Genomic DNA, 23,329 nt, shown 5'->3' with positions numbered 1-23,329 from the left:
GAAGAAGAGTCGCATCTCGCATCTCAGAGCGGGGCCGGCGTCCTGTGGGCGAGGCCATGCCCCCAAAGGCGGGGCCAGGTACCCAGGGGTGGGAGCAGACCTCCGGGGACTGAGCCAAGTCTCCAGGGGCGGGGCCGGTCCCCCAGGTAGCATAGGAGGGAGTCTTGGATGGCGGCATTGAGGACGGGGACTCAGAAGAGCTTGTCCTTCACCAGGCCGTTCCTCAGCGGCTTCCTGGAGACCAGAAGTCAGGACAGATTAGTCTGGGGACCACAGTGTTCCCCCTCCCTGTTGAGTATCTTCCCTTCCCCTGCTCCCACCTCCCAGGCATCGCTCGAGGCTTGCTCCCTGACTGGGACCCAGACCCTTCCTGCTGTGATCCTGTGTGCCTCCCAACCCCTGACTCCCTGCAGAATATTCAGAATCTCTGGGAAAGATGAAAGGCCACTCTAGGTACGTACTCTACAGCCAAACTGCACCCAAGTACCAGTTGTGGGGAGCTTTAGACGTTGTTTATTGAGATGGGGTCCCTCCCTGTGACCCCAGCTAGCCTAGAGCTCCCTTTGGGGGCAGGTTGGCCCCTGGCTCACAGAGATCCACCTGCCTCTGCCTCTTCTTCCCCCGGGCTGAGATGATCAAAGTCGTGGCCCACCGTGTCAAGCGCTAGAGCTAGAGCTTTTTTTTTGGGGGGGGAGTTCGAGACAGGGTTTCTCTGTGGCTTTGGAGGCTGTCCTGGAACTCACTCTTGTAGACCAGGCTGGTCTCGAACTCAGAGACATGCTTGCCTCTGCCTCCCCCGTGGCTGGCGCTAGGGCTTTTAATTGATAGTTTCATTCTCTCTGATTCTCAGGGAGTGACAACCTGATTGCTAAGCAATTCTTGCAGGAGTTCTGGCCAGACTGAGGTTTCCTCAAGAAGGGATGAGATCCGAGGTTTCTGCCCCGCCCCCCAGTAGTCAAGTTATGGGTGGCATGGGGTCCCTAGTGCTCCCTCTGCACAGTTTCTGATCTTGGGACATACTACAGACTTCCTCAGCTGAAGCAGAGCAGCTACCCTGGGGGTGGGTGGAGGTCCTGCTTTTGGAGCCCTGGGTGCTGCATTTCCAAACATTTCTCTCTCTACACGTTTTGTAGCAAGAGGACCCTTCCTGGATTGATCTGTTTGATCTCCCTACCCTGTTCTCTTAAGCCTTGTAGAAGCCTCTGAAATGTTCTAGAAGCTTCTTCAATATGGTCTCCCATGTCTTCACACACCTCATGGCCCACATTAAAGGTACTTCAATCCAACACACCCTAAATGACACTCCCAGTAGACCTCTTAAGTCTCAGCAAATGCAATCCTACCCTGAACCCCATCTGCACAAACAGCAGTTTGAGCCATAAGCCTGAAGTTGGTTAATTCTCGGTCTAACACTCTCACAGGCAAGCTGCTTTGGTGGCTGTTCCACTTTTATTTTTGAGGTTTTGCTGTGGGCTCAGTCAGACATCATCCTCTGACTGAACCCACAGCCCTAGGAGAGGGTTCACATGCCAGGCCCAGCCCTCCATGATGTGCCCACAGGCTGGTGGATTAAACACTTGGTTCTCAGTTGGTGTCGCTGTGTGGAGAGGATTAAAACGTGACGCTTATTGCCAGGCATTGGTGGTACACGCCTTTAATCCCAGCACTCGGGAGGCAGAGGCAGGCGGATCTCTGTGAGTTCGAGACCAATCTGGTCTACAGAGCGAGTTCCAGGACAGCCTCCAAAGCCACAGAGAAACTCTGTCTCAAAAAAAACAAACAAACAGAAAGAACAAACAAAACAAAAGAATAACTTAGGGCCAGGACAACAGTTCCCAATCTATGGCCAAAACGATCCTTTCACAGGGGTCGCATAGCAGACATTTACTTTATGATTTACTTCTTTTTTTTAAGATTTATTTATTTATTACATATACATGCCAGAAGAGGGCACCAGATTGAATTATAGATGGTTGTGAGCCACCATGTGGTTGCTGGGAATTGAACTCAGGACCTCTGGTAGAGCAGTCAGTGCTCTTAACCTCTGAGCCATCTCTCCAGGCCCCTATGATTTACTTCTTAAGGATCTATTTATTTATTATATACAGTGTTCTGCCTGCAGGTCAGAAGAGGGCACAGATCTCATTACAGATGGTTGTGAGTCACCATGTGGGTGCAGGTAATTGAACCTAGGACCTCTGGAAGAACAGCTAGTGCTCTTAACCTCTGAACCATCTCTTCAACCCTGCTTTATGACTCATAACCGTAGCAAAATTACAGTTATGAAGTAGCAGCAAAAATAATTTTATGGTTTGGGGTCCCCACAACATGAGGAACTGTATTAGAGCACTGCAGCATTAGGAAGGGGGAGAAGCACTGAGGAGGAATGGTTCAGGGTCAGTCATGAGCAGTGATAGCCCTTTCAAAGGGCCTGGGTTCAGTGTCCAGCAACCTCCTATCTGTAACTCCTTCCAGGGCCCAGCGCCCTCTTGTGGACTTCCTGGACACTTCACACACATGGTGCACATACAGACGTGCAGGGAAAACACCCACACACATGAAATAAAAATAATAATTGAAACGTTAAAAACAAAAGACTCTAGGGTCAGCAAGATGGCCCAGTGGGGAAAGTTGTTTGTAGCCAAGCGTGGTGACCTGACATTGATCCCTGGGACCCACGTGTGGAAAGAGATGACATCACAAGGTTGTCCTGTGACCTCTTCACATCCGGCAAATGTGCCATCCCTACCCATCCCTACCATGAGAATTAATAATTTTTAAAAGTGTCCTCCATTTCTTAAAAACACAAATTATCATTTGTTTTTTTTTTGTTTTTGTTTTTGTTTTTTGAGACAGGGTTTCTCTGTATAATTTTGGAGCCTGTCCTGGAACTCGCTCTGTAGACCAGGCTGGCCATGAACTCACAAAGATCCTCCTGCCTCTGCCTCTCGAGTGCTGGGATTAAAGGCGTGATACACCAACGCCCAGAAAAAAAAAAAACACAATTAAATCACACCTCTTCATCACCTCACGGCGTCCAAGCTGATGCCTCCACCATTCCCCAGGGGCTGACTGGTTTGCCCTCATGGAACCTTCTGTAGCCTTCTCCCTTGTTCTTGCTGTGGGTTCTTCCCATTGTCTCAGGGGGTGCTGCACGCCCTGAATCCCGCCTGTCTACACAGCCTGGGGCTGGGGGGACCCCAGAGGTCCAGAGACCCCACCACCATTCCAGCCTTTGCCTGGCTGCTGAGCCAACCCTGGACTCCCAGGCCAACGGGGCAGGTGGACAGCACCTGCCCCTCCCCTTTGGGCGGGAGGTCACAGTCCGGCCTCGTGCAATCTCTTGCTCGCCCCTTCCAGTCAGCTGGCAGTTGCCAGCCCTGACTGGCCTCTTCCGCTCTCAGAAGAGGTTTTGCATTACTGGCTGCACACCCACAGCTCTGCCTCAGGGAGTTTCGCTATGGGGTCCCTGCATTTTCTGGGTCCCACACCTGTTCCTGAAGGGAGGAGCTGGGGCCGAGCCCCAGCCTCACTCACTCAGCTTTGCAGGGCTTGGCGGGCTGAGCTTCCAGAGTGTCGTATTCTCTCACGTCCTCCAGTTCACGCATCTGGCCAGTTAGCACCTTGGCTGCAAAAGCCACGATGTACTGTGGGAGGAGAAGGCGCGGGTGAGACTCCGTGGGTGCCAGGCCCTTTACCCCTGCACATAGGCCCCTCCTGGCCCGAGGGACCCCAGGGCTGACTCACCAGGAACCAATAGATGTTCATGGCCGTGAGGATCAGCAGCAGAGTGTTGAAAAAGAAGTAGTACGGGATGTCGGGCACCGACCGCAGGCTGGAGTGGCAGGTGGCATACAGAACCTTAAGCGGGAACCAGTAGAGGCGGAACCAGAACCTGGAGAGAGGGGCCGGTCAGGGAGACTCCCTCCCTCCCTGCCTTTCCCTGACGTATCCACTCGTCACGCATGCACCAGGATCCGCTCGGCCTGGCAGCCCCATCCCTTCCCATCCCCACATTCTCTGTGCTGCCACTTCCAAGTTTAGCGCCCTTCCATTTCTTCCCAGGCCCCGCCCTTTCTGGACTAGGCCACATCCTCCTGGCCTCGCCCACCTCACCAAGCATCAGCCCCTCCCCAAACGGCATACCAAGGCATGGCTCCATCCTAGGAAGCCACACCCCTCTCTTCCATGCCCCTCCTACCTGGCCCCACCCCTCCGTCTGGCCCCACCCCTCACCAGCAGAAGCAGAAGCTAAGGCAGCCCAGGTTGGCCACCAGCCCATGCAAGCGGCTGTAGGCGCCACCCCTGGCCTTGAAGTAGATGTTGAGCTTGGTGAATTCCAGCTGGACGTCGTTAACATCGTGCAGGAAGAACACCAGGATGCCCACATTGTGGTACCTGTGGAGTACAGACATGAGGCCAGGACTGCCCCAGCACACAGTGTGCATGTGTGTGCAACTAAGGCAGGAGGAGGGTCTCCTGGAAGCAGAAGCAAGCTGGTGCCGGGCACTGAGCCCGGGTTAGCCACCAGAGCAGCACGCACTGAGACGGCTCAGCAGGCAAGAGCACTGCTGCCCTCCCAGGAGACTCGGTTCAGGTCCCAACACCCACAGAGTGGCTCACAGCCACTGTCACTCCAGTTCCAGGACATCCTATTCAGTGCAGACAAAACGCCCATACACATAAAAAAAAAAAAAAAAGATCCAAAGCCAACAAGAGCAGCTCACAAAGCTGTTAACCCTGACCTTGCTGCTGTGTAATCTGTCTCTGGGTGTCAGGCACATGCCAGTGCCCGTGGGGACAGGGACTCTGGTGTCCTGAGGTGAGGATGTGGCCCCTCAACTTGTGTCTTGGGGAGAGCAGCTAGTGCTCTTAGCGCTGTGAGCTATTTCTCTGCCCCCTTTATTGCCCTGAGTCAGATTTCACTTTTAGAGCTTTTGCTGGCCCGTAACCCACAGAAATCTGCCCCCATCTCAGCCTCCGAAGCCTAGCTGACTTTCTGTTCTGTTAGAGACAGGGCCCTACTGTAGCTCAGGCCTGGAACTCTGGTTCAAGCAATCCTCCTGTCTCAGCCCCCTGGGAAGGGGGGAACACGCGGGCTCCACAGCAGATCTCCTGTTTCTGGGTCCCCTTTGAGTAAACCCTTGCTGTGTGGGCCAAGGGTGTCCTACAGTGGTCAGCAGGATGGCTCAGTGGGTAAAGCCACTTGCTGTCAAGCCTGATGACCTGAATTCACCTCCCAGAACCACGTATGAGCAGAACCCACTCCCCAAAGTTGTCCTCCGAACTCCAAACAAGCTGCAACACCCACGCCACCTTCAGAAGGAAATAAACGTAAAAGGAGTTGAACGAGGTGTAACACACCCCTGCTCCATGACCCCCTTTACTCCAGCCCCATCAGGCCCCAGGCCCTGCACAGACCGCCCGCCCACTCTCTTGGTGACCTCACCGGAAGGCATAGGAAGAGGCGATGAGGAGCAGGGTGACCACGTGATGCGCCAGCATGACCACAGAGTCCTTGCGCCAGGTGTCCATGTACACGGTGGCATAGATGGAGTGACAATAGAAGCTCCCCTGCAGCAGGTAGGCAGTGGCTATGTCCCAGGGCACCGCCATGCCGGGCCTCCAGTCTGGAAAGAGCCACGTTCATGGTCACGTTCAGGCCGGCATAGCCTCACAACAGGATGTGTCCCCCGAGTGTGGGCGCAGAAGTCTTGTTTTTTACGATTATTTACTGTGTAACTGTGTGTGGGCACCTGCCATCTCAGGTCCCTGCGGAGGCCAGAGGACAATTTCCTTCCACTCTGGGGGTCCCGGGGTCAGCCGGGGCCCAGGCTTGGCAGCCGCACTTTTCCAGGCTGAGCCGCCTCACTCACCAGCCTTGTTTTGTTCTTGACTCATGGTGTCACAGGCCAGGCTCACCTCAAAATCTCTATGCAGCAAACGATGACCAGAGCTCATAGTCTCCCCCACACCCCACTCCCGCGTGCTGGGGTGCCCCGTGTGGGCGGGGCTGGGGACCCCTGCTTCTAGGAAAGCTGTCTACCAACTCCCAGCCCATTGTGCTTGCTTTCGAGAGTCTCTTATGGAACCAAGGCTGGCCTTAGAACTCACAGTAATGCTCCTGCCTCAGCCTTCTCCTCAGTACTGAGATAACGAGTATGTACATCACGCTGGGCCCCGCCCTACGATGGAGATGGTTCTTGTTGCAGTACCTGGCCCAGGATATCTGTGCAGGCCAGGTCTCCCCTTGAGGGCTTGGGGGCCTCCTCCTGGATGTTCCTAGCTCAAGCCAACCTGGCACTTACTTAAGCCTGGGCCTGGGGCTCAGGGGTAGAGCCCGTGCCTAAAATTGCCCAATGAGTGACGGTGGCGTGGCTCAGGAGTAAAAAGCATAGAGACAGCATAGAATCCCCCAGTGAGGGGGTGAGGCCATGGTCCGTCACTGAACACTATTCAGTACTTAGGAGTTGCTTTGCTTCTGTCTCCAGGAACACACACACACACACACACACACACACACACACACCTGTGAGTGCTCAGGAAATGCACAACACACTCTGGCCCAGACATGAACCTAATTCAATTGTGGGTGGTCAGCTGGGCGTGGCAATGCACGCCTTTGATCCCAGTGTTTGGGAGGCAGAGGCAGGAGGATCTCTGTGAGTTCAAGGACAGCCTGATCTACAGAGTGAGTTCCAGGACAGTCAAGCTACACAGAGAGACCTACTTAAAACAAAAAAAAAGCAAAGGAGAGGAAACCCTGAGTTACCTACATAAAGACACAATGAATGGCAGCTAGCACCCTTTTGAAATTCACACCCTGTGGCTCATGGGAGTGGCGATGGGGTGCACACCTGGGTCCCAGCACTCGGGAGGCTAAGTGAGGGCATCCCCAGTTTCAGGCTAACCTGGAATACATAGGGGAAAAATTGTGTGCGGTGCTTTGCATGTGGGAAAGTCCCCACAGCGCCTAGCTGTATCCCACCCAGAGTCCCCCCAGCCTTTCTCTGTCTCTGTGCCTTCCAGGGTTTCTGACCATGGTCACCAGCAAGGAGGCCCCCCACTCTGCACATTTTTACACCTACAAATCCCCATCCTATCCACTGCTTATGGAACTCAAACTCCAGCCTGTGACTTCGCCTCTGGGAGGAGACCACCTCTGACCAGGCGCTGCAGGGTTCCATGACCGCCCTTATCTTGGGGCTTGATAGTGGTGTCTCATTGGGCCCGTTCCAGAACATGTGTGTGTGCATGTGCAGGTCAAAGGACAACTTTTTTTTTTGCTTTTTGTTTTTCTCGAGACAGGGGTTCTCTGTGTAGCCCTGGCTGTCCTGGAACTCACTCTGTAGACCAGGCTGGCCTTGAACTCACAGAGATCCACCTGCCTCTGCCTCCCGAGTGCTGGGATTAAAGGCGTGTACCACCAACGCCCGGCTAGAGGACAACTTTTAAGAGTCAGTTCTCAACCCTGTCTCGGAAAAAAAAAAAAAAAAAAGAGTCAGTTCTCGATTTCCACCATGTGGGGTCCCCAGGCTAGAACGTGTATTGTCAGGTTTGACTGCAAGCACCTTTACCCGCGAGCCATCTTGCAAGCCCCCTTTTTATTGTTTTTAGCTGAGTCCTTTAGCTGGTCCCACAGGGTTCCTACCATAGAAGACGGAGGGCGGGTCGTGGAAGAAAGGGTACCGGGTTCCCAGGAGCAGGTAGGCACAATAGCTCCAACAGCCCAGGTAGAAAAGGAGCTTCCAGGCGCTCTCAGGTAACCTGGCAGCATCTCTGGGCTGCAGACGACACCGCTTGGCCAGGGGCTGTGGGGACACGGTGGGTAATGGTTACTGTTGGGGAGCTGATGCCCCTCCAGGGGGGAGTCCAAGGCCCAGGGACTCGCCAGGCTTGGTGGCAGTGAGAAGGCTGGGTCTCTGCACCCATGTCATCTGGGTAACCAGAGCCATGTGTGTGGCCATGACGGGCTAAACTTAGCACCCAGCTGTCCTGTGTGGCCTTCGAGAAGGAAGTGGGGGCGCTTGGGTTCTAGCAGGAAACAAGGGGTCTCGGAAGGAGAAAGGGGGGATGACTGTTGGAAAATGCCTTGGCGGACAGGGGAACTTGGAAACACAGTGACACTCCCCACCCCACCCCTTGGGAAGGAGGAGGAGACTGAGGATGGGAGGGGAACCTGGGGTCCACAGGCTGCGATGTTGCAGGCCAAGAGAAGGGGAGAGGTGGTGTTTGAGGAGAAAGGGAGAGACAAGGCAATCACGTGATGGGGAAGCAAGCTGACTTTGGGGACATGCAGACACACAGGACCCTGAGCTAGAAGACCAGTGGTGTGCGCCTCTCATCCCAGCTTGCGGGAAGCTGAGTCAGGACTGCTGTGAATTTAACCAGCCTGAGCTTCAGAGTGAGACACTGTCTCAAAAACTACAAAAAACCGGGCTGGAATGGGCAGCACCCTGGGGCGGAGCTCCAGAGCTGTAGGCCAAACCCAGCCCCCTTCCTCCCAAGGCTGAGGGGGCCAGAGGAACCCAGAGCACCCAGCAGTTGTCATGGAGACAGCCAGAACCCAGCTCCGTAACCCCTAGCAACCAGGCTGCTGCCAAGTTGAGCTTGGAGAATGGGGCAGCCCGTCGGCTCGTTTCTAGGGGAGGGGGAGGGTGGAAGCAGGGTGGTGTCAGGCTGCTTCGTGGGCCCGCAGCATCCCAGCTGGGCGCGGGTTGGGGGGGCATGCTGGCCCAGGCAGACGGGAGCCAGACCTGCTCTCCTCACTTTTGCTTCCCCTCTCTCCAACAGCTGGGGGCTGAGGTCGCTCCATCCAGACAGGGTGGGCTCTGGAGCTGGACAACACCCCCTCTTGGCCTAACAAGGGACAGCCTCTTCCTCCAGCAAAGAAAGGCCCCTTTGTTGGCACAACGCTCTGTCCCCACACCCTCTGCCACTTCCAGTCAGATGGGGGCGGGGTGTCCCCAGCTAGTCCCCTGGAGAGTACCCACCATGGTACCGGCCCAAATGCCACGGAGACCACCCCCCAGGGAAGGTGAAGAATAGTGTCAGACGCCAGTATCACTCCCAGGGTCACTCTTCAGACCTGGGCGGTGGCCTTAGTCTCCAAAAACAGTATTTTGACCATCGCCCTATGGGGGCGGCAGAATCCAACCCGGAAGACAGGCACAGGGTTATTCCCAAGGTTGAGCCCTTCGGCGTGGCCCCTTACACGCAGGTCTGTGCCATCCCTGGTCCGGGGGTGGTGAAGACCCAGAGAGGGGCGGGGCCTCGATTGACAGACCGGGCGCAGACACAGTAGCTCCCAGTGACGCAGGGCGCAGGTGACCTCCAGGTGCAAGCCTGGGTTCCCTGGTCCTCAAGTCGGCCCTAGGGTCCGCAACAGCCTAGAGGCTGTACCAAGAGGATCGCTCTAGATTCTATTGAAACTGTCCAGGATAGTGTGGATCTAGTTTCCTTGCACCCAGAACACCCCACGCCACATGGGACCCCCAATCTGTCACCCCAGTTCAGCCACACCCCTGCACCCACCCCGCCCTGTTGCAAAGGGTCTTGGGATAGAGTCTGAGGTCCCAACATCCTGGGCATCTCCAGCCCCGAGCCCCCTACTTTCCAGCGGCTACCACGGACATAGGGATACGTGAGCAGTGACCCCACTCGCTCTCCCGCATGCAGTTCACAGGGGCCCCCAGGTCGCACTGACCCGAAAGAGGCGCGCGGTGGCCGCCGAGCGCAGCGCGGTCCAGCCCAGAGCGCACAGCGCGGTCAGCAGCAGCTCGGGCGCAGCCAGGTGCGCGTGCTCCGCCAGGCCGCGGCGCGCCAGTCCCCAGCCGCAGTCCCCGCAGCCCCGCGCCGCCGCCAGCGCAGAGGCCCAGCTTCGCTGCAACATCTGCGCGTAGCTCGGCATGGGCTCTGGCGCCTTGAGCCCGGTGGTCGTTGCTGCGGCCGCCATGCCACCCGCTCGCCTGCAGTCCGGCTAATGTCTGCACGCCAGAGCCGCTGCGCGCCCCCGCGTCACGCGCTGCAGCCAGGCCGGGGCCGCGCAGGCCCCCCGCCAGAGCAAAAGGGGCGTGGTCAGCCCATGCCCCACCCCTCAAGATGCCAGGCGCCACCTCTCCTGCTGTCCTGCGGTGCTGCTGTGAGACCAAGTGGTCCCCAGGCTCTGGGTGGTCCTCTGCTCATTCAGCTAGTACCCTGGGGCTCTTCAGCAGTCAGGATGACGTCCTGAAAGCGAGGGCTGACTGACTCTTGTAGCACGAATACTATAGACCCAGAGACAGCAGACAGTGGGGCTCAAGCTGAAGACCAGAAAAGCAAAGCCACCAAGCCAGCAGAGCTCTTACTGCTACCAAGACTGTGGTTATCCTGCCTGAACATGGCGGGAGACTAATTTCCTCCTATCTTCAACGTGGCTGGAGTCTAATTGCCAGGCCTGAGACCCTGCTCCTGTCTTATATACCTCGCTAGTGCTGGGATTAAAATGTGAGCTTTGTTTCTCTTTTAGACTGATTCACTCTCATGTAGCCCTTGGTGGCCTTGAACTCACAAGAGATCCATCTGCCTCTGTCTCCTGAGTGCTGGGATTAAAGGTGTGAGCCACCTGTGCCCGCTGGGCCCCTGGGATGCACAGCCTGGTTCTAGTGTTCCAGCCACCTAGAGGCTCACTACTGGGAGGGTGCAGTTATTAGGAAGGGGGCTACCTGGAGGAGGGCTAGGGACAGTCAAAAGGCCAGCCTCCAGTGGTTCCGCCTTCCAGAGTCAAAGCCACTGAGACTAGCCTGGTTGGTTTCCTCTCCTGCTGAGTCCTTCAAGGCCTCGTGGGCTCATCTTCCAGCTGAGCACGGCCTCAGGCTCCTCGTGGGTTTTGAGACAAAATCTCAGTGTGTAGCTGCTGATGGCATTGAACTCATCGAATGTAGTTATGCACCGCCATGCATTTTTTTTTTTTTTTGGTTTTTCGAGACAGGGTTTCTCTGTGGCTTTGGAGGCTGTTCTGAAACTAGCTCTTGTAGACCAGGCTGGCCTCGAACTCACAGAGATCCGCCTGCCTCTGCCTCCCGAGTGCTGGGATTAAAGGCGTGCGCCACCAACTCCTGGCTTACCATGCATGTTTTACCCACTACTGGTGATGGAGCTCAGGCTCTGGGCAGGCAAAGTAAGCAGTCCACACTGAAGCCACGCCCCCACACGTGGTATGTGAGTGTGGAGGCCAGGGATAGACATACACTACCTTCCTTCACTTCTACTTAAAAACCTTGACGTGCATGTGCCTGTGCACACATCTGCCACAGGAGTCTCGGTGCCCATGGGTCTGAAGATGTGGGATTCCCTGGAGATGAGGTTCCAGATGTTGCGAGCTGGATGAACAGTGCTGCTAGGATCAGAACCCCAGTCCTCCGCAAGAGCAGTGTGCTTTTAACCACCGACCCACCTCTCCAGCCCGCTATTATTTTATTTTAAAAGAGTTAGTCATTTTGTGTGTTTTGCCGGCATGGCGCCCAGAGGCCAAAAGAGAGCATCAAACCTCCTGGAATGCGTTGGGAACCAAACCTAGGTCCTCTTCAAGAACAGAGTGTGCTCTTAACACTGACCCACCTCTCCAGTGCCCACTCTCCACTTCTGGAGGCAGGGCCTCTGACGTAGGGCTCGTTGATCTAGCTAGACCAGGAGCCCTCGGAGCCTGGTCCCGCACACCCAGCCTCCAATCCTGGGGTTACAGACACAAGCCACCTGGGGATCCAAGCTCAGGCCTGTGCTTCAGGGACAGCAGTTTACTAAGCCGCCTCACAGCCCCTTCCCCTGAGATGGGGTCTCATGGTGTAGTTGAGGCTGCCCATCAACCCCCGGTCTCCCACCTCTCCTCAGTGCTCTTGACTGTAGACCCTCGTGGGTAAGGGCTTCCTGCACTTGCTCCTGGGTCGTCAGGCTAGGGGCTAGGGCCCTTCCCAGTCCCTCCTGGCAACCTGTGCCATCTGGCAAACGTAACACCTATCTGTAAGGTAAGAAGCCTGCTCAGTCTGAGTTTCTTCTTGGCCTGGGACCAGGGCTGCTGGGCAGACACTTAACAGCCACCAAGACTCAGTGCTGAGGCTGCTGGACCCCTAATGGAGCCCATGCTGGGCTGATAATGATGCCTGACCCTCCTACCACAGGGTCGGGTGCCAGCGGATGCTTTGCAGTGGCATCTGAGGTTGTGTGTCAGGTGGCTGCCCCTGAGACAGGTGAGACACCAGCCTGACATCCAAATACCGTACCTCCTCCGCAGCAGGTGAGATGAGGCCGGGGCACAGGTAGAGGCGCACAGCCAGCTACTGGAAGCACATCCTCTACAGCCTAACATGGGGCACACTGCCAACCTCTGCCCTGGCTACGGCCGCAGGCAGCCTTCCTCCTCCCCGTGCAGAGCTCTCACTGTAGGTCTCTGCTAAGCAGGTCCCAGCACGGTCTCCATCTTGCCTGACAGTCCTGCCAGTGACTGCCCAGCGTGTAGTGCCCTGACAAGCCTAGGATCCTCAGTTCGAGGCTCGACACCCACATGAGAGTTGCTCTGTGGGCCTGCACCTGGTTCCCTGCATGCTGACTGAGGCTACCTCTAGATGCCTGTAGGGCTGGTGAGGACTACCAGGACAGGGAGGCTAGGGTATCCTGTAGCCCAGAGTAAGGTGGGACCCTGTAACTCCTGCCTCCAAACCCTGGTCCCACACCCGTCAGAGTGGCTGGAGTGAGTGCCATGTAGTCATCAGGCAGAGAAGATGGACAGACTTTATTGACAGACAAGGAAGTGAGGGTGACATCTGGCACAGAGCTGGGGTCACAGGGCTCTCCACCTCAGGCGCTGGGCGCATACTGCAGGGCGAGGCGATCAAAATCGTTCTCCTGCGGGGGGGGGTCAGATGCCATGCACGAGACAGCTCAGCCTCCCCTCAAGACCCCCACGCCAGGGATGACTGCTCACCTTGGCCTGGTACTCCTTGATGAAGGGATGGGTCCTGTGTGCGTCCTTCAGCTGTGACAGGTACCGGTTTGTCACCTGAGGAGTGTGAGGTGGGATGGGCTAGCCAGACATGGGGATCCGAAAGCCACTCTGCTCTGCAGAACAGGGTGGGGGCGAGGGAGGGCCCCTAACCTCCACCCCTCCCAACCGAGAGGCAGGCAGCAGCACACTGCTGAGCTAGTCTCAGGTGTGGAGCAGAGGCCCCAGGGATGGAGTGACCAGGATGGGGTGGGTCACACTGCAGAAACAGGGTGATGCAGCTTTGTGAGCTAACATGTCCTACGTTCTAGAGCAGTGGCTCTCAACCCTAATGCTGTGACCCTTTACTATAGTTCCCCGCCGGGCGGTGGTGGCGCACACCTTTAATCTCAGCACTCGGGAGGCAGAGGCAGGAGGATCTCTGTGAGTTCGAGACCAGAGCAAGTTCCAGGGCACCCTCCAAAACAATACAGAGAAACCCTGTCTCATATAACCAAAAAAAAAAAAAAAAAAAAAATATATATATATATATATATGTTGTGTGACCCCATTTAATTGGTACTTCACTGTAATTCTGCTACTATGAATCATAATGAAATGTATCTGATGTGACCCCTATGAAAGCGTTGTTTAGCCACCAAGGGGTCGTGACCCACGCAGATTGAGAACTACTGTTCTAGGACCTAGACTCAAGATGGCTCCAGCCCAGTCCTGACCACTCAACACTAAGGATAGCCGGCTGTCCTCACATGGCTCAGGGCTCAGTAGGACCCATGCAGAGTACTGCCCAACTTCCTCTTCCCCTCAATGAAGCCACTGCACGCTGTCTCCCTGGTCCCTGCTTGTCCTGTCGCTGTCCCCACCTCCACCCTGAAGGGGCTAAGGCCTGTGTCACGTTACAACATACCTCAGGGGGCTTGCCTAGGTGCTGTGACAGTACGATGAGGTTAATGAGGGTCTCGGGATGGCTGCTGTCCTAGAAACAGATGGGGGACAGGTGGTCAGCAAAACCAGGCCCTGAACCCATAGACCAACATCTATCTGGGGCCAGAAAGCAGCCAGCCCAGCCCAAGCCAGTGTAGGGAAGGTGGGGTGGGGCCAAGCTGTCCCAGAGGCCCCCATATATTCCCGCTCAGCCTAGGTCTACCCCATGTATCCCCGCTCAGCCTAAGTCTACCCCATATATTCCCGCTCAGCCTAGGTCTACCCCACGTATCCCCGCTCAGCCTAAGTCTATCCCATATATTCCCGCTCAGCCTAGGTCTACCCCACGTATCCCCGCTCAGCCTAAGTCTACCCCATATATTCCCGCTCAGCCTAAGTCTACCCCATGTATCCCCGCTCAGCCTAAGTCTACCCCATATATTCCCGCTCAGCCTAAGTCTACCCCACGTATCCCCGCTCAGCCTAAGTCTACCCCATATATTCCTGCTCAGCCTAAGTCTACCCATGTATCCCCGCTCAGCCTAAGTCTACCCCATATATTCCTGCTCAGCCTAGCCTAAGTCTACCCCATATATTCCTGCTCAGCCTAAGTCTACCCCATATATTCCCGCTCAGCCTAGCCTAAGTCTACCCCATATATTCCCGCTCAGCCTAAGTCTACCCCATATATTCCTGCTCAGCCTAAGTCTACCCCATGTATCCCCGCTCAGCCTAAGTCTACCCCATATATTCCCGCTCAGCCTAAGTCTACCCCATATATTCCTGCTCAGCCTAAGTCTATCCCATGTATCCCCGCTCAGCCTAAGTCTACCCCATATATTCCTGCTCAGCCTAAGTCTACCCATGTATCCCCGCTCAGCCTAAGTCTACCCCATATATTCCTGCTCAGCCTAAGTCTACCCCATATATTCCCACTCAGCCTAGCCTAAGTCTACCCCATATATCCCCGCTCAGCCTAAGTCTACCCCATATATTCCTGCTCAGCCTAGCCTAAGTCTACCCCATATATTCCCGCTCAGCCTAAGTCTACCCCATATATTCCTGCTCAGCCTAAGTCTACCCCATGTATCCCCGCTCAGCCTAAGTCTACCCCATATATTCCTGCTCAGCCTAAGTCTACCCCATATATTCCTGCTCAGCCTAGCCTAAGTCTACCTCCCAGCTGGGGGAGGGGCACCAAGCTCATTTGCGCCCCATGAAGCCGCTGGTTAAATGTGACGCCCCTCCCGCACAGCTCCATCACCAGCCTTTTCCATCCAGGCAGGGATGGGAGGCCAGTTCCAGGGGAGGGACTGGGGGGGGACACAGATGGGAGCCAACTAGCTGCCAAGTCCCACAACAGGGCACCTGTGCTGAAAAATCCCAAAGGCAGCCGGGCGGTGGTGGCGCACCTTTAATGCCTGTACTCGGCAGAGGCAGGGATGTCTGAGTCGGAGGCCAGCCTCCGAGTGCGGGGACTAAAAGTGTGCACCCCCCAGCTACGCGCTTTCATTTCAAGTAAGGCCCATCACCCCAGTACCTGGGCACCATGGAACAAGGATTGCCGGGGCTTGAAACGCTCCAAGCGAGCTGGGTGAAAGACCACCCTAGAGACCCCACGGCAGGGAGTAGAGTGGCAGTGGATCTAGAGAGTGTGGCCACTAATCAGGCCACCCAAAGTTTCAGTCTTGTAACCTTGGTTTTCACTTGTTTGGGGTACAGCAGAGGACAGGATACTGGGGGGCCCAGGCCGGTCCTGGCACGTCCCACCCACCTTGTCCAGTGCCTCCTGCAGCACGCCCTCAGCAGTCTCCCAGCGGCCCTGTGCCGAGTGGCAGGCTGCCTGGCCATTGAGCAGCAGCAGCGTGGGGGAACACTTGTCAGCCAGCTCCTGGAAGATGTAGTAGGCTTCCTGCAGCTTCTCACCACCCTGTGGGGACACCTATGTCACTGCTGGTCATCTGCTCGTCCTGAATGCTCCTCAAGTCAGCTCAGGGTTAGTCCCTCTGAGACCAGCTCAGGCCCCTCCTCCATCCCACAGAGCGCCCTCTGCAGAGCGTGTGGACAAGCACCGTAAGAGTCAGCCTGCTGGACACTGTGGGAAAGGTTTCCAGGGACGCGGTGTATGTGCTGGGACCACAGGGACACAGAGGGACAGAGTGGTGTCTGCCCTGTGACTACTGCTCATCACACAGTACATCACTAGAGGAAAGACCCAGGTGTGCACAGATCCTCAGGGAGCTGAGGTGAGCTCACCTGAACCCAAGGGCAACCAGGGACACAGGGACACTAGGTCTCAAAACAGTGAGGCCTGGCAGCGCTGGGCCGTCACTCCAGCTTCCTAACCCTGCTATAGGAGGGCAGACTTCAAGCCTTCAGCCGGAGAGACGACTCAGCAGGGAAAGGTGCTGCCAGACCTAAAGACCAGAGTTTGACCTCCCAAGCACACCCCACCCCAGTACATTCTAGTGACCACAGCAAATGCATGCGTGCGAACACAGCCCAAGTTCTGCCTGACTACCCAGGGCCACCATGGCAGGCTATGAGCCTCAAGACAGGGCTTCTCTGTAGACCAGACTAGCCTTGAAAATTAATTTCAAAAAAGGCCAGGGGGCTGAAGATAGGTGAGTCTACCAGGGCCTGCTACTCTTTTGTTTGTTGAGATGGGGTTTCTCTGTGCAGCCCTGGCTGTCCTGGAACTCACAGAGGCCCCTGCCTCTCTTTAAACGGACCCACCTCCAGCACCCACTGGGCACCTCGCAACCACTTGTAACAGCTGTGAGGGGGTCTGACGCCCTCTTCTGGCCTCTTTGGGCACTGATGCATATGCACACACATAGACAGCTAAGAACAAAGGGGCAGGGACCAGGCCTGGGGAGTGTGCCTGCATCTCATTCAGCATTAAGGTGATGGAGGCAGGGAGATCAGGAGTTCAAAACCATCCTCAATACGACCTATTTGATGCCAGCCTGGGTTTTATGAGACCTCTGTTTAAAACACAACAAAACAGCCAGGTGGTGGTGGCGCACGCCTTTAATCCCAGCACCCAGGAAGCAGAGGCAGGCTGATCTCTGTGAGTTCAAGGTCAGCCTGGTCTACAGAGCGAGTTCTGGGACAGCCAGGGCTACACAGAGAAACCCTGTCTTGAAAAAAAAAAGCCAAAAACCAAAAACCAAACCAAACCAACCCACAGCAAAACACAAAGTCCCTCAAGGCTGAATTTAAATAATAATAAACATGGCTGGGGTGCAGTGCTTGCCAAGTATGAGTAAGGCCCTGGGTTTCACGCCAGTCCCAGAAAAACAAAACAACTGAACTAAAAGTAAGGAGGTGAGCCTCCACCCTGGAGGAGGGCTGTGTGAGGCCAGGGGCCTGGGCTCCCTTGTCAAGGGCTATGGACAGAAGCTCAGGAAAGGAGGCCAAGCCCAGGAACCAGAACAAGGCAGCTGCCAGGCGGCAGGGCAGTGTGGGCTGAGGATGCCCCACCTGTCACCAGCCCAGTTAAAGGAAGCCTGAGAACAGAGCAAAGCTGCCCCAAGCCCAGGGGACACGGAGGCCAGGCCAGCTGCCAGTGGGACCACTTCCTCCAGTGTCTGCAAAGCTCTGCCATTCGGCCTGCAGGGGAGAGGGGTGAAGGGAGGGACGAGGCCAATGCCTGTGGGGCTTACCACAGCCAGGTTGACCCAGGCGGTGGCTAGCTGGGTGAGAGTGGCGTCCTCATCTTGGTCCTGCATCTTCTTCAGCTCCTTCCTAGGGACAGGACACAGGTGCTGAGTGGTGGGGACAGATCCTGGCACCCTCCCCTGCCAGTCTGTGTAGAGCTGACATGTGGCAGACATGGCTGGCCCACCTGCTGCCTCACATGGTGAGGAATCTAGAGAGATGCTTCCTGGGGAAGAGCTGTGCACTGCACTCCACTCCCAGCAACAAACCCTCCCTAACACCATCAACAGTGTGACAGGATGGAGCCTCCCACACGTCCTACGCAGAGCCTCCCATCACTACGCATGACAACCTTTACCCCCAGCTTTACAGAGGGAAACGGGCAGAGCCCTTGTCCCCAGCAAAGGACTGCAGGGAGAGGCTATGTGGACAGTGTGTCACTTGTATGGAGCAGAAACAAGGAGAGGCCTCAGGGAAGCTGGTCCTCGCTGTGGCTCACCGGGCTAGGTCCAGCCTGTCGAGCTTGAGGAGGATCTGGATCGTCATGGCCATGCTGTGGGCAGGGCAGAGACAGAGTGGTCAGCAGGTGCCTGGGCTTGCCAAGGGAAACATTCCCACTTTGCCAGTGAGCTCACAGGAGCCCAGACTTGCAAGCAGAAACCCCGCTGACTGCACTTTTGGGCCCAGACCTTCCCCGCTTCTGTGTGGGGCAAATGCACACAGCACTACTGAGGCAGGCCCTAGAGCACCTTCACCTGGCCCTCATCCGTCTCCCTCAGCTCCTGGAGACAGGTGACTCATGTGGCCACTTGTCCCTTGTTTCCCGCTAGAGAAAAGTCAGCCCCAGGTCCAGCCGTGGCCAACTCCATCTGCATTCTCCTACTTACTTTTCTTCCCGTTCCAAGTCGGGGCCTGTGACCATCTGCCCTTGTTTTCATCAGACCCCATGTAGCCTCAACTAGACTTGAGTTTGAGATTAGCAGGGATGACCTTGACTTTCAGAGCCTCCTTCCTCTGCCTCTAAGTGCTGGGATAAGAGCCAAATGCCCTTGCCTGAACAAGCTCTCTCACCACGTGGCCCAGGCTAGCCTCCAAACCCTAATGCATCTGGGAGACAGTTCAGAGGGTTAGCACTTGCTACTGAGCCTGATGACTTTGATCCCCAGGACCCATATGGTAGAAAAAAACCTGTTCCCACATATTACCCACTGGTCTACAACACGCACAAGCATTGGTACATGTAACCTGTTCCCAAATAAAATATATATACACAGATAAAAGCCTTGATCCACTTCCCTTAGAAGTTGGGGTGTTGGGTATGTGCCTGCCCTGCTTGTGTCTCTCTCTCCCTCCCTCTCTCTCTAGATTTATTTATTTATTATGTATGCAGGCCAGAAGAAGGCACCAGATCTCATTACAGACGGTTGTGAGCCACCATGGGATTGCTGGGAATTGAACTCAGGACCTTTGAAAGAGCAGGCAATGCTCTTACCCTCTGAGCCATCTCTCCAGCCTCCCAATTTTTTTTTAATTTTCATTTTTTAATAATTCTAAATTCTAAATTTGTACTTGGACAATTTATACATGTATAGATTATATCCCCCCATCCTTCAGCTCAGCAGTTCCTGGTGTGTGTGTGTGTGTGTGTATGTACATGTACATCACAAAACAACCTGTGGGAGTCAGGGCTGCACTGGGTGGGCCCCGGTGAGACCCTGTCTCAGAAATCTAGAAGGGAGCAGACTGCAGACCACTCACCACTCGAGGCTGTCACCCTGGTGCAGAGTGCGCAGGGCTGCATCTGGATTCTGGTCATGGAAGTAGACGGAGGCAGCCATGAGCAGGAACGTGGTATTGGTCACATCCACACTCCTGCTCATCTCACGGTCCAGCTCCACCACGATGGCGTCCCTGTGAGATGCAGCTGCTCAGTGAGGCTAAGGCGGAAGTCAGCCTCCGCCCTGTGACCCTGAGGGACCCTACTCTTCAGGAGTGCAGAGGAGGTATGTCAGCCCAGGGGTGCTGCCAACTCGCAGCAGTGGCCCGGCCACCTCCACAGAGTGCATGTGACCTTAACATGCGACATCTTTGGTGCCTAGAGTCATGCGTTCTAACTCAATGACAAAACAGGCTGGGGCACCGACCCGCCCCAGCCCTGCTGGGGAGGCTGAGAAACTGATCAGAGCATGTCAGCCTGTGGTGTGGAAATCCCAACGGCTGTGTGCCAGGGCCTGGTGTAGAGCATGGGCAGGCCTGGGTGCTGGTGAAGCAGGCAGGACAGATTGACCCTGGGTGTGGTCAGCCAGGTTGCTAGGAAGGGAGTGAGGTCTGAAGCTCTGGGACAGGGCTTGGTGACCTGTTTCCAAGGCCCCCATACCCTCCTCTGTGCTAGGAATGGAAGCCAAGGCCACGTGCAGGCTGCACATACTCAACACACAGCCACGCCCTCAGCCCTGCGCGGCAGATCTGTCACTGCCTCCTCTGACAGCTGGGGGAATGGAGACCCCAGGAAGGGAAGGGTAGAAGAGAGACACCTCACCCTCCCCTGCTGGTGGAGCAGACCCTGGTCCCGGGCCTGGCCAGGCCTTACCTCCGGTTCTCAGTGGCAAGGTAGTCAGCAAACATGCGCACTGCCTGGAGCTCCGGGGCCGAGGAGGGCTTGATCTCGTCCAGGACCACACCATACTTCCTCTGCGGTCACAACCGTCACAGGCGCACGTCAGTCCTTCCCACCGCCACCAGCACATTGCCCACGCCAGCAGCGTCTCTGACACTCATGGCTACTTCTGGAGACACGCTGTCACTTTCTTACCCAGGCTGCTCTCAAAGTTGTAGGGATTCCCCCGCCAACCTTCCAAGCGCTAGAGGTGTGTCACCACACCCTGCTGGAGTCACATCTGGGTTTTCTCTGACACACTCAGAGGAGTGTGGGATACAATGGGACTGGCAGCCAGATCATGTGTTATGTGCTGAGGCAGGGGGATTTCTGTCTGTGAAATACCACTCCTGGGCACCTGAGTCCTGCCCTGGGCCAGAGTGAAGAAGAGCTTTTCAGAGGTCAGGGTCTTGCTATGTAGCCCAGGCTACCCTCAAACCTGAGCTCCTCCTGCCTGTCTCCAAAGGACTGGGGTGACAGGCCTGTGCCATCATACACAGCTGGGGATTGCTTTTTGAATGTGAAAATAACCCTCACTGTTTTACGTGGGTGATGATGAAGCCAAACACAGGGGATGTAGAGGCCCAAGGGAAGCCTGGACTACACTGACTGCCAAGTCTAATGACTCGAGTTCGATTCTCAGAAGCCACACAATGGGAGGAGAATGGAGTGCAGCAGGCTGTCTTCTGAGCACACATACCCGCCCTTCCTCATGATGGAGAATCCTGACCCAGGCCCCCACTTGGCTGCCCACAGCTTTCCTGCAGAGTGCTCTGGGCCCTCCCCAGGCGAACCCACACTAACCTGTGCGATGTACGCTCTGTACAGGAAGACATCCCTCTCCACTTCCCTCTCGGGACTGCACAGCTGGGGAGAGATGACCAGAGTAAGGTGGGGGACCCAGGCTAACTGGCTCTGGGTCTCAGCTGGAGCCCAGGAGACTCGGAAGCCTCTACAGAGGGCACACGGTGAGAAACTTGCTATCTCCACCAGTGTGAGCTGGAGGCTAAACCGCCATCCCAAGCATCCCCGCGCGGTACTACTACAGCCACACTGAGGGTCCCAACCCCTCTGGGTGCAGACAGCCCTGCTTACAGTTCAGCTGGGCTTTGGTCTTATCACTTGGGGAGCATTTTGGTTTCGTGCAAACCAGGCTGGCCTCAAACTTGCTATGTAGCTGAAAACAACCTTGAACGTTGCGTCTTCCTGCTTCTGCCTTCTGCAGCTGGGATGAAAGGTGTGGCTCACCATGCCCAGGGTCCCAGCACCCAGGAGGCTGAGGCAGGAGGATTTCAATTAGCTTGAGGTCAGCCTGGACTGGGAATAGAGAGTCGAGGCCTTCCCATCATCTCCCACAGCCTGTAGAGCCTGTTGTGCGGGAGCAAGGGCTTTGGAAGGAAGGAGGGAGGGAACTGAGAGTCTCTGGCTTTCCAGAAGCTGAATCTGTATGTTTTGCAGCAAGGGAGTGGCTGAATGAACCCCAAAGGCATGGGCTGAGGAGACACAAGACAGCAGAGAGATGTCAAGCATATGCAGGTCTTGGATTCTATCCCCAGCATTTCAAAAAACAGAGGAAGAGAGACAGATGGACAGAAACAGAGGCAGAGGCTAGAGACTAGACCCCTGAAGTGTTTGGCGCACAGGACAGGCCATTCTGTGGTAAGTGGATACATACATTTATTCTAGGCAGAGAGCCCAGGGTGGCTTCTATTGGTCTTCCTGCTTCAGCCTCTGGAGTAGCTGAGACCACACACCCTGAGGGGCCCTGGTCACCACAGTGCCCAGCAGTCTAGCAACTAGCAAGTTTCACAGGGCCCGAAGCTGAAGCAGGGAGAGGCCCTGCCCCGAGCCATCTACAATGCTAGTGCCGCCTTGCTAGGAAGGAACAGGTGTGTGACGGGACCACCTGAGGTCTGAAGTTCTAGAAGGGTTATGAGGCGTTCTGGGAACTTGGCTGAGGTCCCCGGTAAGAACTGGGAGGGCTGGTGTGTTAGACAGGGCTGTGGAGAAGCCGGTGGGAGGTGTAAAAGGGAAGAGATAACAGCAGCTAGAGTCAGTGCTGGCACTGGACAGGCACGTGGCGGCTGGGTGTCATCTAAAACAAAACATCGGAAAGAAACAAGGAAGGAAGACGCCAAATTCAGAGATTCGCTGAGGTGGCTTCACTTACTAAACATTTACTGTCCCTCATTCCTAGAGTTCAGAGTCCAGAATCAGGAACTTAACTACACAAATCCTAAAGAGCAGAGACACAGAGGAAAGTGACAGGAAACACAGGGTTTCTAAGGATGAGCGGACCCCACATCTGCTGTTCTGAGATGGAAGGAAAGCCTTCCATCTAGAGAACCTTCTAGAAGCTTAGGAAGTCATCAGCCAATGCATCATCACTGGGGAAGAGGAGAATCTGAGCAAGGCAGAGCCCTCCAACCATGAGACCATCAGCTAGGCAGGAATGATGCTGCTGCCGGGCGTGGTGGCCACCCTTTAGTCCCAGCACTCGGGAGGCAGAGGCAGGCGGATCTCTGTGAGTTCGAGGCCAGCCTGGGCTACAGAGCGAGTGCCAGGCCAGCCAGACCTAAACAAAAAGAAACCCTGTCTCAGGAAAAAAACGAAAAGCGTGTGTGTGGGAGCAAACCAAAACAGCAAGAGGCTTTGAGAGGGAGGCAGGGCCACACCCCACCGGGACCCTGACGCGGGGCAGCCTAGGCTACAATCCTCCCGCAGAACTGGGAACTGCGAGCAGAGGTGCGCGCCTGTCAGCCGAGCACTGAGGTGGAGACTGAGGGAGCAGAACCCGGCGGTCGGCCTCGCCTCCGCTACACGGTAAGTTCAAAACAAACCGGAAGCTGCCTCGCCCACCGCCCACCTTCACTCGCTGCGCCTCGTTGATGCACTGCTGGTAGCTGCCGATGTAGAAAGCGTTCTTCACATCGAACAGCTCGTCTACCTCTCCGGAGCCTCCAGAGGCCGCGCCGGGAGCCGGAGGAGCCATGTCGCCTCCCCCGTAAACAGTTCTCTTCCGGGGAGACACGTAGGCCGGAAGCAGGGCCCCGCCGCCAGGAATTGTGGGGAACGTAGTTCCACCGAACCAATCGCGATGTGGCGTGATG

At 55.9% G+C, this 23,329-nt stretch overlaps 2 protein-coding genes across 4 annotated transcripts; both read right to left on the bottom strand.

Moving 5' to 3' along the window:
• Window positions 1–99: 99 nt before the first annotated feature.
• Cers1 (ceramide synthase 1) lies at window positions 100–10,032 on the bottom strand. Of its 2 annotated transcripts, none has more exons than XM_005086137.4 (7): window positions 9,707–10,029; window positions 7,652–7,811; window positions 5,450–5,630; window positions 4,237–4,398; window positions 3,748–3,895; window positions 3,538–3,647; window positions 100–234 (listed from the first exon to the last, which is right to left on the bottom strand). In XM_005086137.4, exons 1-7 carry the CDS (start codon window positions 9,953–9,955, stop codon window positions 192–194), a joined length of 1,053 nt encoding a protein of 350 aa, XP_005086194.1. In that variant the 5' UTR covers window positions 9,956–10,029; the 3' UTR covers window positions 100–191. The 2 variants fall into 2 exon arrangements, with proteins under 2 accessions (XP_005086194.1, XP_040597994.1); XM_040742060.1 differs by having other exon boundaries at window positions 101–234; window positions 3,492–3,647; window positions 9,707–10,032.
• Window positions 10,033–12,747: 2,715 nt separating this feature from the next.
• Window positions 12,748–23,257, bottom strand: Cope (COPI coat complex subunit epsilon). Of its 2 annotated transcripts, XM_040742061.1 has the most exons (10): window positions 23,086–23,255; window positions 21,024–21,086; window positions 20,154–20,254; window positions 19,322–19,474; window positions 18,063–18,116; window positions 17,569–17,650; window positions 15,675–15,830; window positions 13,884–13,952; window positions 12,959–13,033; window positions 12,748–12,879 (listed from the first exon to the last, which is right to left on the bottom strand). In XM_040742061.1, the coding sequence occupies exons 1-10, from the start codon at window positions 23,209–23,211 to the stop codon at window positions 12,832–12,834; spliced, it is 927 nt and encodes a 308-aa protein (XP_040597995.1). In that variant the 5' UTR covers window positions 23,212–23,255; the 3' UTR covers window positions 12,748–12,831. The 2 variants fall into 2 exon arrangements, with proteins under 2 accessions (XP_040597995.1, XP_040597996.1); XM_040742062.1 differs by lacking the exon at window positions 13,884–13,952 and having other exon boundaries at window positions 23,086–23,257.
• Window positions 23,258–23,329: the final 72 nt, after the last annotated feature.

Source organism: Mesocricetus auratus, unplaced genomic scaffold (assembly GCF_017639785.1).
Source record: "Mesocricetus auratus isolate SY011 unplaced genomic scaffold, BCM_Maur_2.0 Super-Scaffold_6731, whole genome shotgun sequence".
NCBI classification, from domain to species: Eukaryota; Metazoa; Chordata; class Mammalia; order Rodentia; family Cricetidae; genus Mesocricetus; species Mesocricetus auratus.
This window is presented reverse-complemented; position numbering and strand designations above follow the sequence as displayed.

Coding starts and splice junctions, on each gene's coding strand:
- Cers1 (XM_005086137.4), bottom strand. CDS start 9,955: ATGGCGGCCGCAGCAACGACCACCGGGCTCAAGGCGCCAGAGCCCATG. Junction 3,896..4,236: donor CTTAGCTTCTGCTTCTGCTG/GTGAGGGGTGGG, acceptor CCCTCTCTCCAG/GTTCTGGTTCCGCCTCTACT. Junction 235..3,537: donor GCCAAGCCCTGCAAAGCTGA/GTGAGTGAGGCT, acceptor TCTGGTCTCCAG/GAAGCCGCTGAGGAACGGCC.
- Cope (XM_040742061.1), bottom strand. CDS start 23,211: ATGGCTCCTCCGGCTCCCGGCGCGGCCTCTGGAGGCTCCGGAGAGGTA. Junction 17,651..18,062: donor GACAGGCTGGACCTAGCCCG/GTGAGCCACAGC, acceptor TCCTGTCCCTAG/GAAGGAGCTGAAGAAGATGC. Junction 15,831..17,568: donor CCTGGGTCAACCTGGCTGTG/GTAAGCCCCACA, acceptor GTGTCCCCACAG/GGTGGTGAGAAGCTGCAGGA.